The sequence below is a fragment of the Talpa occidentalis genome, unplaced genomic scaffold (assembly GCF_014898055.3).
Source record: "Talpa occidentalis isolate TD23 unplaced genomic scaffold, MPIMG_talOcc4v2.1 talOcc4.11, whole genome shotgun sequence".
In the NCBI taxonomy this organism is placed as follows: domain Eukaryota; kingdom Metazoa; phylum Chordata; class Mammalia; order Eulipotyphla; family Talpidae; genus Talpa; species Talpa occidentalis.
In genome coordinates, this window is record NW_023601104.1 from 99,022,231 (window position 1) to 99,036,130 (window position 13,900).

Genomic DNA, 13,900 nt, shown 5'->3' on the forward strand with positions numbered 1-13,900 from the left:
TGTGGCATGAGGGCCCCCCACAGGGCCTGGCCATCACCCCAAGGGACACTGTCAGACTCCTCATTATCAGGAGGGCCAAGAGGTCATGGGGGCCAGGGGACACGCAACAGAGGCCAGGCTGGGTCAGGGACAGGAGCAGTGGAGACCAGACGGATGATGCCAGGTTCCCAACATGCAAGGTGCTTTCCAAGCTTTGAACCTCCAGTTGGGGGTCGGTGCTTCTGACTCCCAGGTGAGAAGCTGTGCCACCCTAGGTGAGTCACTTCTTTGAATTTGTCCAACAGGGCAGTTATGTTCACCGCGCTGAGCTGTGACAACGGACTGGAAGGTGATCCAAGGCACGTTAAGTGGCATGTGCTATCGGGTAACGGTGGCCAGGACGGCTGTCACACCGGCATCATAAAGCACGGACTGAACAACACATGGGCTTAATGCATGAAAACACTCAGTGTTATTTTGACCTCAGCTGACTATTTTGACCTAATAGTATTTTAATTTTGTGATGCCCCTGCTTCAAGCTAGGAAGTCTCCTCCCCAATATTTTCCTCGCATCCCTTCTGCTCTAAGGTGGGCCCCTGAAGGGCCTTGGCATGATCTGGCTGCCCTCTGTTGTACACCTTGAGGATCAAATGCAGTCTGGCCCTTAGTCGGTGCTCACGGACATCCTATCTGGAAGGAATTGTTATAGGACAGGGAGAGGGGCAGCCCAAAACCCCGCAACCCTGCCTATTCTACATGGGTTCTGCCATCCGCCGCATCAACACAAAACATAGGAGACTTTAATGGGAAGGAACTTTAATAAAACTAGGAAACAATACAGGTAAGGCAAAGAGTCTAGTTTCTAAATGAAGCATCCAGAGTTACCCGTCCCCTCGTGGGTAAAAGTCCATCCATATGGGATCGGCCCAGAACAAGGCCCCAAAGCCTGCCACAAGTCTAAAGCATCTTCCAGTGGGGACCCACAGAAAAGAGTCAGAAACAACCAAACAAGCCCGGAAGGAAAAGAGCAAAATCAACATCAAGATAAAAGCTGCCATGGTCACCTCCCCACGGGTCTCACCCACATCTGTGTCACCCAGTCCACGACCAAAAGACAAGCGCAGTTTCTTCACGTGTCTCTCGGCTCCATGCGCCTCCTCCAGGTCTCCTGGCTCCATCCTGCTTCCTCCCTCAGTCTCTTCTTCAGCTTCTCCTCTTCCTGCTCAGCTCCACCCTCCCTTGGGTGGGGCAGGGAACCTCCCCCTTTCCTGGGGACCACCCTGTTACAGATTGAATGAGTAAACGAATGAACAAACAAATATCTCCACTTCTTTGTGCGAGGAGTCCCCAACCTTACACTGCTCTCCACTCCAGGAGGACACCTGACCTGGGAGCCTTGGATGCCAGTGGACAGGGGGATGGCTGGTTTTATTATCTGTCTCCTGTGAGACCCCGAGTTCTTGGCGGGAAGGGACAGGGCCTCATTCACCTTTGCTCCCCAGCATCCTGCTGTTTCCCACGGGACTCCACAGGATTCCTACGGTCAACCCTCCACAGGAAGGAGGTCGCTAGGAAACTGGTCGGAAGGCTGGTTTTGCAGAGCAGTTTACACCTGGAGAGAGTGTGGGGGGTGTGTGTGTTGGGGAGGGAAACCAAGTAAATATTTCTTCAGTGAGTGCCACAGACCAGACTCTCCACTCCACCTAGAGGCCCTCGGGTTCCATCTAAAACCAGGCGGCTTTGCCCGGGGCGGGGGGCAGGCGGTGGGGTCTTCTAGAAGGCGGCTCCCTCCTGTCCAGCAGCTCCAGGCGCGCACGGGAGGAGCTGCAGCCACGACCGCAGCCCGAGGCCTGGGCGGTGTGTTGGGAAAACGCGAGGAGCCGACTTGTTGATGTTCTTGCTGCAGCCAGAAGAGTTTGAGATGACCCAGGAAAGCCCGGGGGGGGGGGCAGGTCCTCCCCGGGCGGCGACCCTAGGAGGTCGGGGTGACCGCACTACAGAAGCGAATATGGGGCGCTGGGCCCCGAAGGGCGGTCAGGACTGTCTGGACCTCCGAGCCCTGCGGCGGGGGAGGCACCCGCAGAGCCAGCCGGGCCTGCCCCCCAGAACTGGGCGGAGGACGGAGCGAGGCCGCCCGCGGCCAGCGCCGAGGGGTCCCCGCGAGTCTCTCCTCCCGCGCGCCGCAGCCTCCGAGGACCCTGGGGGGGCAGCGCGCGGCGAGGCCCGGGCGGGCGTCCGCTTCCCGCGGGGATGAATTATTCAGCTCCCGATGCACAATGGCCTCGCTAGATGGAGTCGAGGCCTCGCTGCAGCGCGCGGGCGGCGGGGGGAGCGCGCGGCGGGGCATGGGGCGCGGGGCGGGGGGCGGGGGGGGCGGGGGGGGGCGGGCGCGGCCCTGGGGGCGCACGTCTGTTTTCCTCTCCCGGGCATATTTATTTCGCCCCCGCCCGCGCCCGCCCGCGCCCCGGCGCTGCCTCCGGCCCTCGGCGTGACGCGGGAGCCCCGGGCGGCCGGGCGGCGCCACCGCGAGGGCGGGGGCCGGGCGGGCAGCGCGGGCTCCGGGCGGCTCCGCGGCGACGCTCCCCGCCCCCCGCGTTCTCGGCGGCCCGCCCGGCCCGGCCCGGCCCGGCCCGGCCCGGGGCCGCCCCTCCCGCCCCGCGCCCCGGCGCAGCGGGGACCCCGCGCCCCGCGCGAGACGCGCGCCCGGCCCCGGCGTCGCCGCCCCGGAGGCCCCGGCCGCGCGCAAACTTTTGCCCCGGCGCCCGCGCTCCTCCCCGGGCGTGGAGCCCGGCGCCCGCGCAGCCGCCGGGGTGAGCGCCGAGGCCCCGCCTAGAGGGCGGGGGCCTGGGGAGCGGCCGGCTTTAAATGGGGGCGTCCCGCGGCTGGGAGAGACCTGCAGCGGGGACCGCGGACGCCGCTCCCCGCCCGCGCCTCGCCGGGCCGCGCGGGACAAGGTGGCGCGGGGCTCCGCGGGCTGCGGGCGGGGACGGGCGGGGGCGCCGCGCCCGGGCGAGGAGCCGGGCCGGGGAGAGCCCGCGGGCAGGGCGCGGGGTGCGCGCCCAGGTGCGTGTGTGCGATGTGCGCAGCGGGGACCGGCGGGCCGGATGGGGCACGCGGCGCGCGAGCTCGGGGGTCCGTGCAGGCGGGTCCGCGAGTGTGCAGGCGCGAGGGGCGGGTGTGCACGCGGGTCTGCGAGTGTGCGGGCGCGAGGGGCGGGTGTGCAGGCGGGTCCGCGAGTGTGAGGGCGCGAGGGGCGGGTGTGCAGGCGGGTCCGCGAGTGTGCGGGCGCAGGGGCGGGTGTGCAGGCGGGTCCGCGAGTGTGCGGGCGCGAGGGGCGGGTGTGCAGGCGGGTCCGCGAGTGTGCAGGCGCGAGGGGCGGGTGTGCACCCGCGTCCGCGAGTGTGCGGGCGCGAGGGGCGGGTGTGCACGCGGGTCCGCGAGTGTGCGGGCGCGAGGGGCGGGTGTGCACGCGGCGCGAGCGGCGCCCGCCGGGTTTGAAGTGTGTTCACTGCGGGAGTGAGTTGGCAACGGCTGTTTCTGGAGAAGCGCACGGGCTGGTCGGGGTGTCTGACCGAGGAGGGGTCCCTAGGCCAGGTGTGCGCGGTGAAAGGAGTACGGGGGGTGCGTGGGGCCCAGGGGTGCACGCAGGGTCTGGGGTGCGCACCAGGACAGGGTGCGCGTCCGGGAGCAGCTGCTCCGAGGGTGCAGGACGGGTCCGCACGTGCACTGGCCGGAGGGAAGGGGCTGGGTTCGCGGGGGAGCCCCGGGGTGCGGGGCGGCCCCACCCCAGGCCCACGGCTGCGCGTGCGGGGCGCCCGCGATGGTGCCGGCGCAGCGCCCGCCTGACCGAGTTTTGCTCCCCTGACAGTTCGCCCGAGAGCGGGCGCCACGGGCCGAAATGCTCCTCCGGGACCTGGTGCTGCGCGGCGGCTGCTCGCTGCTGCTGCACTGCGCGCTCCACCCGCTCTGGGGCTTCGTGCAGGTGAGCCTGGCGGCCCGGGAGCCGGGAGACGCGTCCAGAGCGGGGTGGGGTGCCACTTCCCTCCCCGACCTGGCTTCCCGCGCCGCCTCTGTGATGGGTCCTGGGGAGAGTTTAAGAAAAAAGATGCCAGTCCCCCCCACCCCTCCGCGCCCCTCGCCCCCACCCTGGCCCCCCCAAAAAATAAGAAACTCCAGAGAGAAGCTGCAGACGTGGTCTGCTGAGGCCTGCAGGCCAGGGCCTTGGAACATCAAGGGGTTCAGGGAGCGCCCTCTCATCACGTTCTGTCGCAGAAGCGTGGGTGGGGGGACCCTCAGAGTTCTTACAAACTTAGAAAGGAAAACTGATCTCCAGGATACAGGTTTATGGCCCCCAGGAGTCTCTAGTAAGCGCGACTTAGCCTTAAACTGAACTTCAGCACAGGAGGGACAGGCTGTGGGGACTCCGGGGGGCCTCAGAAGGAGCTGCGCTGGAAGGATTGGGGAGGATGAAATCCTTTCTCCCCTGGGGTGGTCTGGACCCCAGGGCAGGGGCCAGCTGGAGTGAACTGCTGTCAGGGTCAGGGAGGTTAAATGGAATGGCCCGGTACCTTCCGGAGTGTGTAAGGTTCATGGTCCGGTGGAGCAAGGAAGAGGTGGTCACTGGGGTCAGCTCTGAATTTGGACGCCCAGCTCTGCCCCCCGCCAGCTGGGGATCTCGCGCCAATGCACTTACCCTCTCTGGGCCTGGGTTTCTAGTTCCTCGCTGTGCTGTGCTCAGCACTTGGTGAAATAAAGCAAAGGTTTTATATCTTTACTTTAAGGCAGTGCCTGGTCCACACCACACGACTGGGGGGTGTTGCTGCCCTGACTGATGTTAGTCGTGGCCAGGCCGCTCCCCTGTCTGGCTGGCCGGGAACTCTCATCACCAGGTTGTCTGTTGGACATTTTTCAATGGTCAGAAGTTTAGCAAGTGCTTCGGGCATTGAGATAGGCACTCTGGGGTCTTAGCTTTGTGTTCTCTGGCACTTGGAGAGTCGGGGACTATTCAGATGGCTTCCCTAAGTGGGTGGTGGCAGCTAAAGAAGGGGCAGGGGTGGGGGGTTGCTTTGCTTGCTCCCCTGCTGGGGTCTGCAAGCTGTCCCAAGGGAGGGCTGGGATTAGCGCCTCATTCCTGCATGGAGGGTGGCCTGGTGGCCTCTGGAGAGAACTGGAGCCTCCAGTGCCTGCAGGACCTTGCTGGGGGGGGGGGGGCAGGTCGCCCTGGCCCACCCCCCACTGCCCGCACCAGGCCCTTCTTCTCTTGCCTCTGCCTCACAATTGTTTTCTTTTCGGAACTGACAGCTTTGTTTAATGTGTGAAACAGCAGTTATTACACTCAGCTGTGCCTCCCCAGGATTCGGGATTTTGTCACTTTTAAACACTTGGGTGGCTTGGGACCAGCTTCCCGTGTTCAGCTTTGAGCTGAACCTCAGATGTTAAGTTCATTTCGTTTCATTTTCATTTCTTTACGGTTTTCTCTCGTCCGAGACTTTTTCAGCTCGCAGGGAGAGCAATCAGATGTTGTCAGCCGCCCAGGCTGGATGCTGCTGCCTGAACTAGGGGTAGAAAAGCAGACCCGCTCCCCACCCCGCCCACACCCCGTCACCATCAAAACAAATGGTTTTGTGAAATCAGCTCAGTTTGCTCACAGTGACCTTCACTCAGGCAGCTCTTACACAGTGAGTGTGTGAGTGTGTGTGTGTGTGTGTGTGTTGCATTTCACTTGCTGGTGCTCAGTACAGATCAATTTTTGTGAAAATCAATTAGAAAAGGAATCCTCCAGACAAGCAGAATGCTTAAAATCTTGGCGCAAGGCTCTGGAAAAATGAATCTACCAGTGCTAGGGAGGGGAAGCCAGGGCAGAGGGACCCGTGGGGTGGATGGATCTGGATCTGGTGTTTCATCCAGAGAGTCGGGTCCAGGGGAATGAGCAGAGAAGGGGAGGGAAGTGCGCCAGGCCATGTGTTTCCCTTTAGTGGAGAGATTGAAATCTGTCATGTCACAGGAGTTTCTGGGCTACAGACAGTGAACGCGGCTATCTGTGCTTCCATGAACCTCGCCAGAAGCCCCCCAAATAGAAACATTTGTAAGGGGGAGCGTGATAGTCCAAAGTCCTGTAATTTATGAGTTCACTGGTGAATCAAGAGACCACGGCCCCCACCTTGCCCCCCAGCACCAGGTTCCCGCCGTGAAGTGAGCCCCAAGCCTCGGGCTGCAGCCTGGGTGATAAGAAACTTCATCATTAAAGTCAGATGACATTTAAATTGCCAGGAGGATGATGGAGACATTCTTTAGCCTCTTTTCTTTTTCTTCTTTTTTCTTTAATGTGTCTGGAATTGAGATTTTGAGCTCTTGTGATTTAGGGTTCTTCTGGGTTCACTTCCAGATAATTCCCTTTCTGTCTTTTTTTTTTTTTTTTTTTTTTTTGCGGGCGTAGGGGATGACAGGCTGGCAAATGTATTAGGTGTGACAGGAGTGTGTCTCATCAAGTTACTGTGGTGCTGGCCTGTCTCCATAGAATATGCCAGAAGCCGTCATCTTTGTGGGCATCCTCCTAAAGCCATCACCAGGGAGATGGGCTCTGATGCTGGCCTGTGGGCCTGCGAGCTGGCGAGGAGCCACCCCAGACCCAAGTGAGGCTGACCTTCTCCTGCTTATTTATTCAGCAACGCCATCGGGCACCTAATGTTTGCCCGGCCCCGTGTTAAGTGTTAAGGGACCAATGCCTCATGGCATTGACAGCATGGCACTGGAGAGGTAATTAAATGAGTCATTACAAGCAAGAGTGTGCAGCCAGAGCACATGGCTTGGAGATGGGACCTGGTGAAGACTAGAAGATGTGGCGCTTCAGCTGACACATTTACAAGGAGAAATCAGCCTGCCAGGGGAGCATGTCCAGGCAGGGGCAACACCTGGGGTGGAAGAGAAAGTGGGGCATTGGGAGAACCCGGGGAGTCCCAGCTAAGACCATTGCTGTGAGCCACTAACATAATGTGTTGCAGTTTCCACTTGACCCCGGTGACCAACGGGGCCATCGAGTTTGAAGCCAGAGGTGCCTCAGTCTCAGATGGGCATTTCAAAATCTCAGTCCAACTCCAGCACAGTGGATGGGGGCAAAGCGGGAGGTAAAGTGAGGACAAGATGGTCAGATTTAACACGTCTAAATTTCAAATAAAAAGTGATTATTCTTTAGCATGAGTATATCCCACGCAACATTTGGGTTATACTTATACATGAAAAATGTTTTGTTGTTTTATCTAAAATGTATCAGGATGTTAAATATTTTATCTGGCCACGATACCCAGGGAGCAAGCGCTGCCTGGGCGAGATATGATAATGGCCTGGTTCACAGCAGTGGCACTGGGGCTGGGGCGATGTGCACGGATTCCAGGACTATTTAAAAGGCAACATCCACCAGACCAGAAGCTGCCCTGATTGTGGGCACAGGCGATAGCCAAGGAGCAACATGTCCTCCATTCATAGTGACAGCTACCAAATCCAGGTGAATGCAGCACCTACCTGTGCCCACCCTCTCTCCCTGGCTGCAGGAGAAAGCCGCAGAGCAGGGCCAGGGAGGTGGACAAGGACAAGCATGCAATAAAAAATTGCCTTTTGCTGTGTGGGCTCTTAAGGAGTCATTAACCTCTCTGATCCTCTGCTCCTTGTCAGTTTAGTCCAGCTAAGGACAGGGAACTTCAGACTCGGGTGTTTTCTCCTTCTCAGTGGCCTGGGACAGAAACCAAACGGGCCAGCTGCTGTGATAAGCACCTGGCACTGAGGTTTCCTCTCTGCTGTTCACCCCACCGCCAATCCTCAGAACCTGAGTGGACCAGAGTGGCGGGGGGGGGGGGGCGGGGGGGGGACAGATCCTCCTGCACACGCCTTTTCATTCAGTCTGTCCCTGAGTAACTTTGCGACTTGACTTAGCTCCACGGTGCCCACTGGCACCGGCTCAGCCTGAGTGTGGATGATTTTTTTTTAAAGATTTATTTATTTATGATACAAGAGCTGGGGTACAGGCCAGAGGTGCGGGGGTGAGAGGATTCACCAGAGACAGAGCGGGGAACAGAACAGGCAGATCGAGTGAAAGACACTGCTGAGGGGAGCAGCGGGGAGACAGGAGAGGTCTGCTGCGCCATGAGGGTTGCTCCATGGCTGGCCTGAAATCAAACTCTGCGGACAGCTTCATAGGTGCGTCTTAACCCTTGCGCCACCAGGGAGCTCCCCTGTGCGTGGATGATAAAAACCTCTCCCAGTCCTTGTGGCGAAGCGGCACCACGTTTCCCTGGGTGACACACAGCAGACCTCAGGAAGTCACACTTGGTCAGAATTAATAAAGCACAGATGAATAAAACTGCCTGCCCCAAGACTTAATGCGTAGGGACAGACCTTCCAAAACAGCAGAGAAAGTGCCAGAAAGTTGACAAGGCGAAGAAGCAGCTCTGGGCAGGGGAGGGGGTCGAATTCAGGGGGTCAGGGGGAAGATGGCTTGCCAAGAAGCAGGCGTGAGAGCTGGCTTCGAAGGGGGAACACAGGTTGGCAACAGCGTAGACGGGGTACTTCTGCGATAACCGTGGCCAAAGTGGTGCCCACTCGCATTTCAGCAAGGCCGTTACCCAAGAGACCACGGATGATTAAAATGCAGACGGTTCCTTCCTTTCCTCCCGCTTCAGCCTTGAAACTTGGCCCTGACATCCCCGCCCAAAATTTCATCACATTAAACACTCATACATCTGTGCCCTGCTACCGCTCGCAAAAATAGGTCATTGTGTTGGGCCAGGTGAAGCAAGCCTGCGCCTCCTGAGCTCGCGCATAAACTGTGCCTTGGAGAGTGTGAAGGTGATTGCTTTGGCAATGGCATTGCTGGAAGGTTACCCATTTGGTGAGCCGTTTGGTGAGTTCAGTGGAGCGCGACCTCAGAGGCCAGCCGTCAAGAGAATGGAGCTTTTGAGCACCCCCCCACCCCCCATGTTAGGGGCTCAGAGGCCAGAGCACCGGCTCGAGGATGGGCGAGCAGGCAGCGGCGCTGGTGGAGAAGCCAGCAGATTTGCCATGGCCGTGCAAGGACTTAATCATCTCCTTGACATAACTGAGAAAAGGCTCAAAGTCTGAGGATGTTTTCTTCCCACTGGGAGATTAGACAGCCTTGCAGAGTTTGAAACGCAGGCAATGGTTCTTTAAAAGCGCTAAGAAAAAAAAAAAAGTGTGTGCAGAAGCTTTTTGACCTCATGGTTATCGAGGCAAAGCTGTAATCAATCCACCTCCCGCTGCCGTCGGGCGCCATTACCCGGCCTGTTCACCGGTGGGGAGGGAGCTCCCGGGCCGGGGCCTCTCTGCCGGCCCAGGACACCTGCAGCAGGTGGGCCTGCCTTAGCCCCGTGGCCAGTGGCAGGAATTTGGGTTCAGGACTGCTCCTCTCGAGATGACAGCAGAGAAATTAACTGAGGTCACCAGCTCTTGCCTTCGTGCCTTGACTCGGCTGCTCTGGGACGGGCACACGCGCCTGGTCTGTAGGCTGAGCTCCGTGCGTGGGGCAGGATGCCGGCATCTGTCGAACTGTGGTTCTCACTTGTTAGACGCAGAAGTTTAGCCCAGGAAGGGTAAACGGGGCACCCATGCCCCCCTCCCCTTGCAGAATTTCTGATTCAGGCGCAAGAGTGAGGCGCAGGCATGTGTGGTTCTTAAAGCTCTGAGAGACTGACGTGTGGACGGGGTTGGGGCTCACCCCTGCTGCCCCCCGCCCTTACAGGGGAGGAAACAGACTCTGGAAACAGCCCCAAACCACACCCAGGAGGCCTGAACTCTGGTTCAGCTTTTCATATGCATTCATTTATTCGCCAGACACTGAATGCCAGGCCCCTGAAGAGCTTATGATCCAGGGGTGAAGAGGGTATGGCCAGGTAGTGACCCATATGCAGAGTTGAGTCCCACAGAATGGAACCTGGTGCTAGGAGAGCTTATGAAAAGAAGATCCGACCTGGTTCGGAAGGTCAGAGATGCTTCCCTTCTAGGCTTCATCGGGGCAAAGCAAGGGGAAGATGTGGGAGGACATTCTGTTCTGGGCCGGCAGAGCAGCGCGCTCCCGGGAGGAGCATGGCCAGGGTACAGGGGCTGGAAGAAGGGCCTTGAGGGCAGAGTGGAAAGTGAGCACACGCAGGAGGAGGTGGTGGGGCTGGAGACGTTATCGGGGTCTCCCTCGCAGGGTGTGGCCACGGGATCCCCCAAGCTTGTGGGCAGACACGGGGGATGTGTTTGTGTGCTTTCCTCAAGACCATCCTGGTGCCTCCTGGATGATGCTGGCTGTTGCTCTGCTCTCCTTGTCCTTGGGACGCCAGAGCAGAGTCTGACTGGGTGAGGTTCCACCCCCTGAGATGGGGAGACTTGGCCCGGGGTGGACACAGCAAGGCCATCAGGACTGGGGCCCAAGGAAAGGCAAGGCCTTGGCCTTGCAGCATAGCCAGGAAAGCTGGAGCCACCCCAGCCGGGAGGTTGCAGAGGAGGTAAAACCAGGTCCTGTCACCAGCGGTACCTGGGCCTCCGTCCCCTCCTTTGCACGGTGGGGAGGATGAAGTAGTTCACCTGCAAGCGCTTACCTACCCGTGTGTTAACATCCAAGCCACCACCTTTGACGTACAGGGTCCCTGGCAGGGCCGGAAATCCAACCTAGGTCACCAGGCCTGCCAGCCTCCCGCCTTGCCCACCTGACCTCTGCCTTCTCTTCCTGCGCTGGCCCAGGGCAGGACCCAGCCTGGTGAGCCGGGGGGGTGGCCCTTTCTGCTCCCAGTTGCCTGATGGTCTTCTCTTGGGCTCGCGTGCCCGTTTGTGTAGGTGACACACGGCGAGCCCCAGAAGTCCTGCTCCAAGGTGACCGACAGCTGCCAACACATCTGCCAGTGCCGGCCCCCTCCCCCGCTGCCACCGCCACCCCCACCCCCGCCCCCACCCCGACTCCTCTCCCCGCCAGGTAAGTAAAGATCGCTCTGCTCGTGTCCGGGTTTGCCTGTGTTTGGGGGGCCGGGAACAACCTAGGAGCGTAGCAGAGGGCAGGCTTGGTTCCCTTGTAATTTTCCACTGGCCGAGCAGGAGGGAAGCCAGGGCCCAACTTCCCTCCGCAGCCCGCAGCACGCCTTCCCACAGAGCGTGCCTGGGAGAGGGAGAAGGATGTTTCTCCACGGGTTAATCAGATAAAAGTCAGTCTCCATCTGATGAGCGGCTCGGCCTGGCGTGTGCCGAGGGCCAGACCTTTAAAGGGGGCCAGCTGGCGGGCACGGGTCTCAAATGCCCCACCCGCGTGCCCAGCTTCATTTTTCAACTTTAATTCACGTTGAAGGAGCCAATTCGTATTCCATCCACTTCCAGACTTCCAGAAGTGGAGGCTCTGGGCATTAAGTTAAGGGGTGTCTTGGGCCGCAAATTCTGCTAAACCCCCCTTTGACTCGTTCGCCTTGCTTTCCTCTGTGAATGATTTGGCTGCTGGTCATTCAGACTGAGGGATGCTTCAGCCCGAGAAGGCCGCGGTTGGGGTAAGTCCCCTGCTCGCTAGCGGATAAGGCCTTTGAGCAGAGAGCTAGATTTTGGATTGATCGCTCGTTTCAGCTACACCTGACATCACGTGTGAGCCGACCTCGTGAACACGTCTCTAGGGAACTATTTGGGATGTTTTAAATAACCTTGACAAGCTGTCTTCTGTGCTGGGCTGTCTCCGGGCTCTCGGGTGCAGGGGGTTACGTGGTGTTCTGGGGGATCCGGGGCTGTGGGTGCGCCTTTTTGCCTGTCTGCCAGGCCTCTGCCGTTCTCCCTCCTTGCCTGACACCTGTGGCCGAATTTCTCCAAGTGTGACCCTCAGCAGCTCCTGAGGATTGATTTCACAGTGCGGCTTCACTGCCAACTTCACACCCACCTACCGCGTCTCTGGGGTGGGACTGAGGAATTGTCATTGTGTCAAATTCTGAGGTGATTTCTCCACAAGTTAAAGTCGAGAACCTCCACCTGTCCAGCGCCCTGCTTTGGGGCCACTGCAGGATCCTTCTCTCCCAGAATGTTCCCCTTCCTTCTCGCTCTTGAAAGCTGGGCAGCGTGGCCTGGTCTCAGGCACCCACTCCTTCCCTTAGAGTTCTTCCCCCATTGCTTGTGCTCCAGGTTAGTGCCTTCGTCAGGTGTGCTGGCCTCTGGTAGAGTCCCTTCAACTCATCCTGTGCTAACTGAGCTTGCTGTAGCACAGAGATGAAAGAACATTCTGGTCTTCTGGTCTCTCTCAGCCTCACAGGGGTGGCCTCCTTGTAAGCCGTGGCCTGAGAGAGCACAGAATTGTTCAGGTGCACGCAAAGCCCTCAGCAGGCGGCTGAACTACAGCCGTGACTTTGATCCGGGTCTTAAAATGGGATTGTTCAAGGTTGATCAGGAGGTTGTGGGGAAAGGCATCCAGGCGGGAGGAAGCATGGGCAAAGGCGTGGAGGTGGGCTCGTCCGGGAGTCTCAAGCCCTCCAGTGAGAGAAGGCAGTGGTCAAGGGGTGGACTGCGAAGGGCCTCATGCGTCTGGCTGAGCATATGCCATGACTTGGATGTGAACCCTGTTTGCCAAATGTCCACCGTACCCAAATCCCCCGTTACTCTTTTCTTTGAATAGATTCACTTTTGTGTTTATATATAAATTAATTTCCAAAGGATACTTGGTATAATGACTTTAAAGAAAACTTGATATAGCTACTTGCCAAAATAGAGGAGGGCCATAAAAATAAATACAGTGAGAACAAATCTGCCTGGAAGTGCCAGCCCGCTGCGGGAGGTTGCGAGCTCAAGACTTTCTCTCGTTAAAAATGGAGAGAAGCACAGGCTGGGGAGGTACCAGGGCCGCGTCTATAAAGCAATCGGAAGGTTTGTAAGTGAGTCAAAGGGGGGTTAAGTTTCTTGCTCTGTTTCTTGTTCTGTTTCAATGTGTGTGTGTGCTGGCTCCGTGTGCCATCGAAAGCCAGCTCACTCAGCGGCAGGGACATGGGCCTATCCTTTGGGAAACTCGACTGTGGGCAGCCATGAGCCCACGCTGGCTTTAGGCAGGACAGAGATGCCATCCTGCCTCATCTGCTTCAAAAGATCAACTTTCCTGATGATGTGGAGGAGGGGTTGGGGGTGACCTGCCAGGCTGGCATCTATTTGGGGACTCTTGATAATTGAGGCCCCAGACCACCCACAAGGGCCTGAAGTCAGGCTGGGGGCTTTGAGGAGTGGAGGCCTGCGGGGGAGGCCGACGTGAGCGGACAGAGGCCCCGTGTTGAACTTGGACCTGGGCTCCCGAGAGACAAGGGAGCGGGTGTGGTGCTATTAAGGCAGCACTCAGTTCCGGGAGCAGAAACTCACCCTGGAGTGGCCTCAGGGATGTAAAGTGTAAGGGAGTGATGCTAGATTTTTGGCTTGTGTATGAGGATATCCCCGTGGCAGGCCTTCTGTGATGACAGGATCGCATTCCCCTTTCTGACTCTCTTCTGGTTTCTTCTTGGTTGAATTTTCTTAGGCTGGCTCAGCCCGTGTGGCTCCAAGCTCCAAGGCCATAATCTCACTGCTAGCAGTCGCCTACAAAGAGAGCTTTTCTTTCCCATTTCTTTCCCAACAGTTAAACCAAAATCCTGGGCTCACCTTCTGCGGACACCCTGGGTCACATGCCCATCCTCTGGCCAATCACAGAGGCCTATGATAGGATGACCTGAGCTGGTTGGCCAGGCCTCGGCCAAGGGCCCATGCTTGGGGGTGGGAGCTGTGAGGTTAAGGGAATGATGGCTTCCCAAAGGAAAATCCATGTGGGGGGAATAACCCTAGGTTGAGGATGTGGACATTGGGCAGCGAGGGCCAAGGACACACCACAGCCATGCCGTGCTATGCCCGGGCAAGCAGATGGTGGCAGAGAATGTAAATCACATTCTCTTGCTCC

The 13,900-nt window shown here is 58.6% G+C and overlaps 1 protein-coding gene across 1 annotated transcript in view; it reads left to right on the plus strand.

The window, feature by feature from the left end:
- The first annotated feature begins 3,877 nt into the window (after positions 1–3,877).
- The window catches only part of PRIMA1 (proline rich membrane anchor 1), a 42,883-nt gene continuing 32,860 nt past the window's right edge, over positions 3,878–13,900 (plus strand). The window contains exons 1-2 of the mRNA XM_037504004.2: positions 3,878–3,961; positions 10,807–10,942. Coding sequence (XP_037359901.1) covers positions 3,878–3,961; positions 10,807–10,942 — 220 coding nt within the window. The remainder of the gene's footprint in view (positions 3,962–10,806; positions 10,943–13,900) is intronic.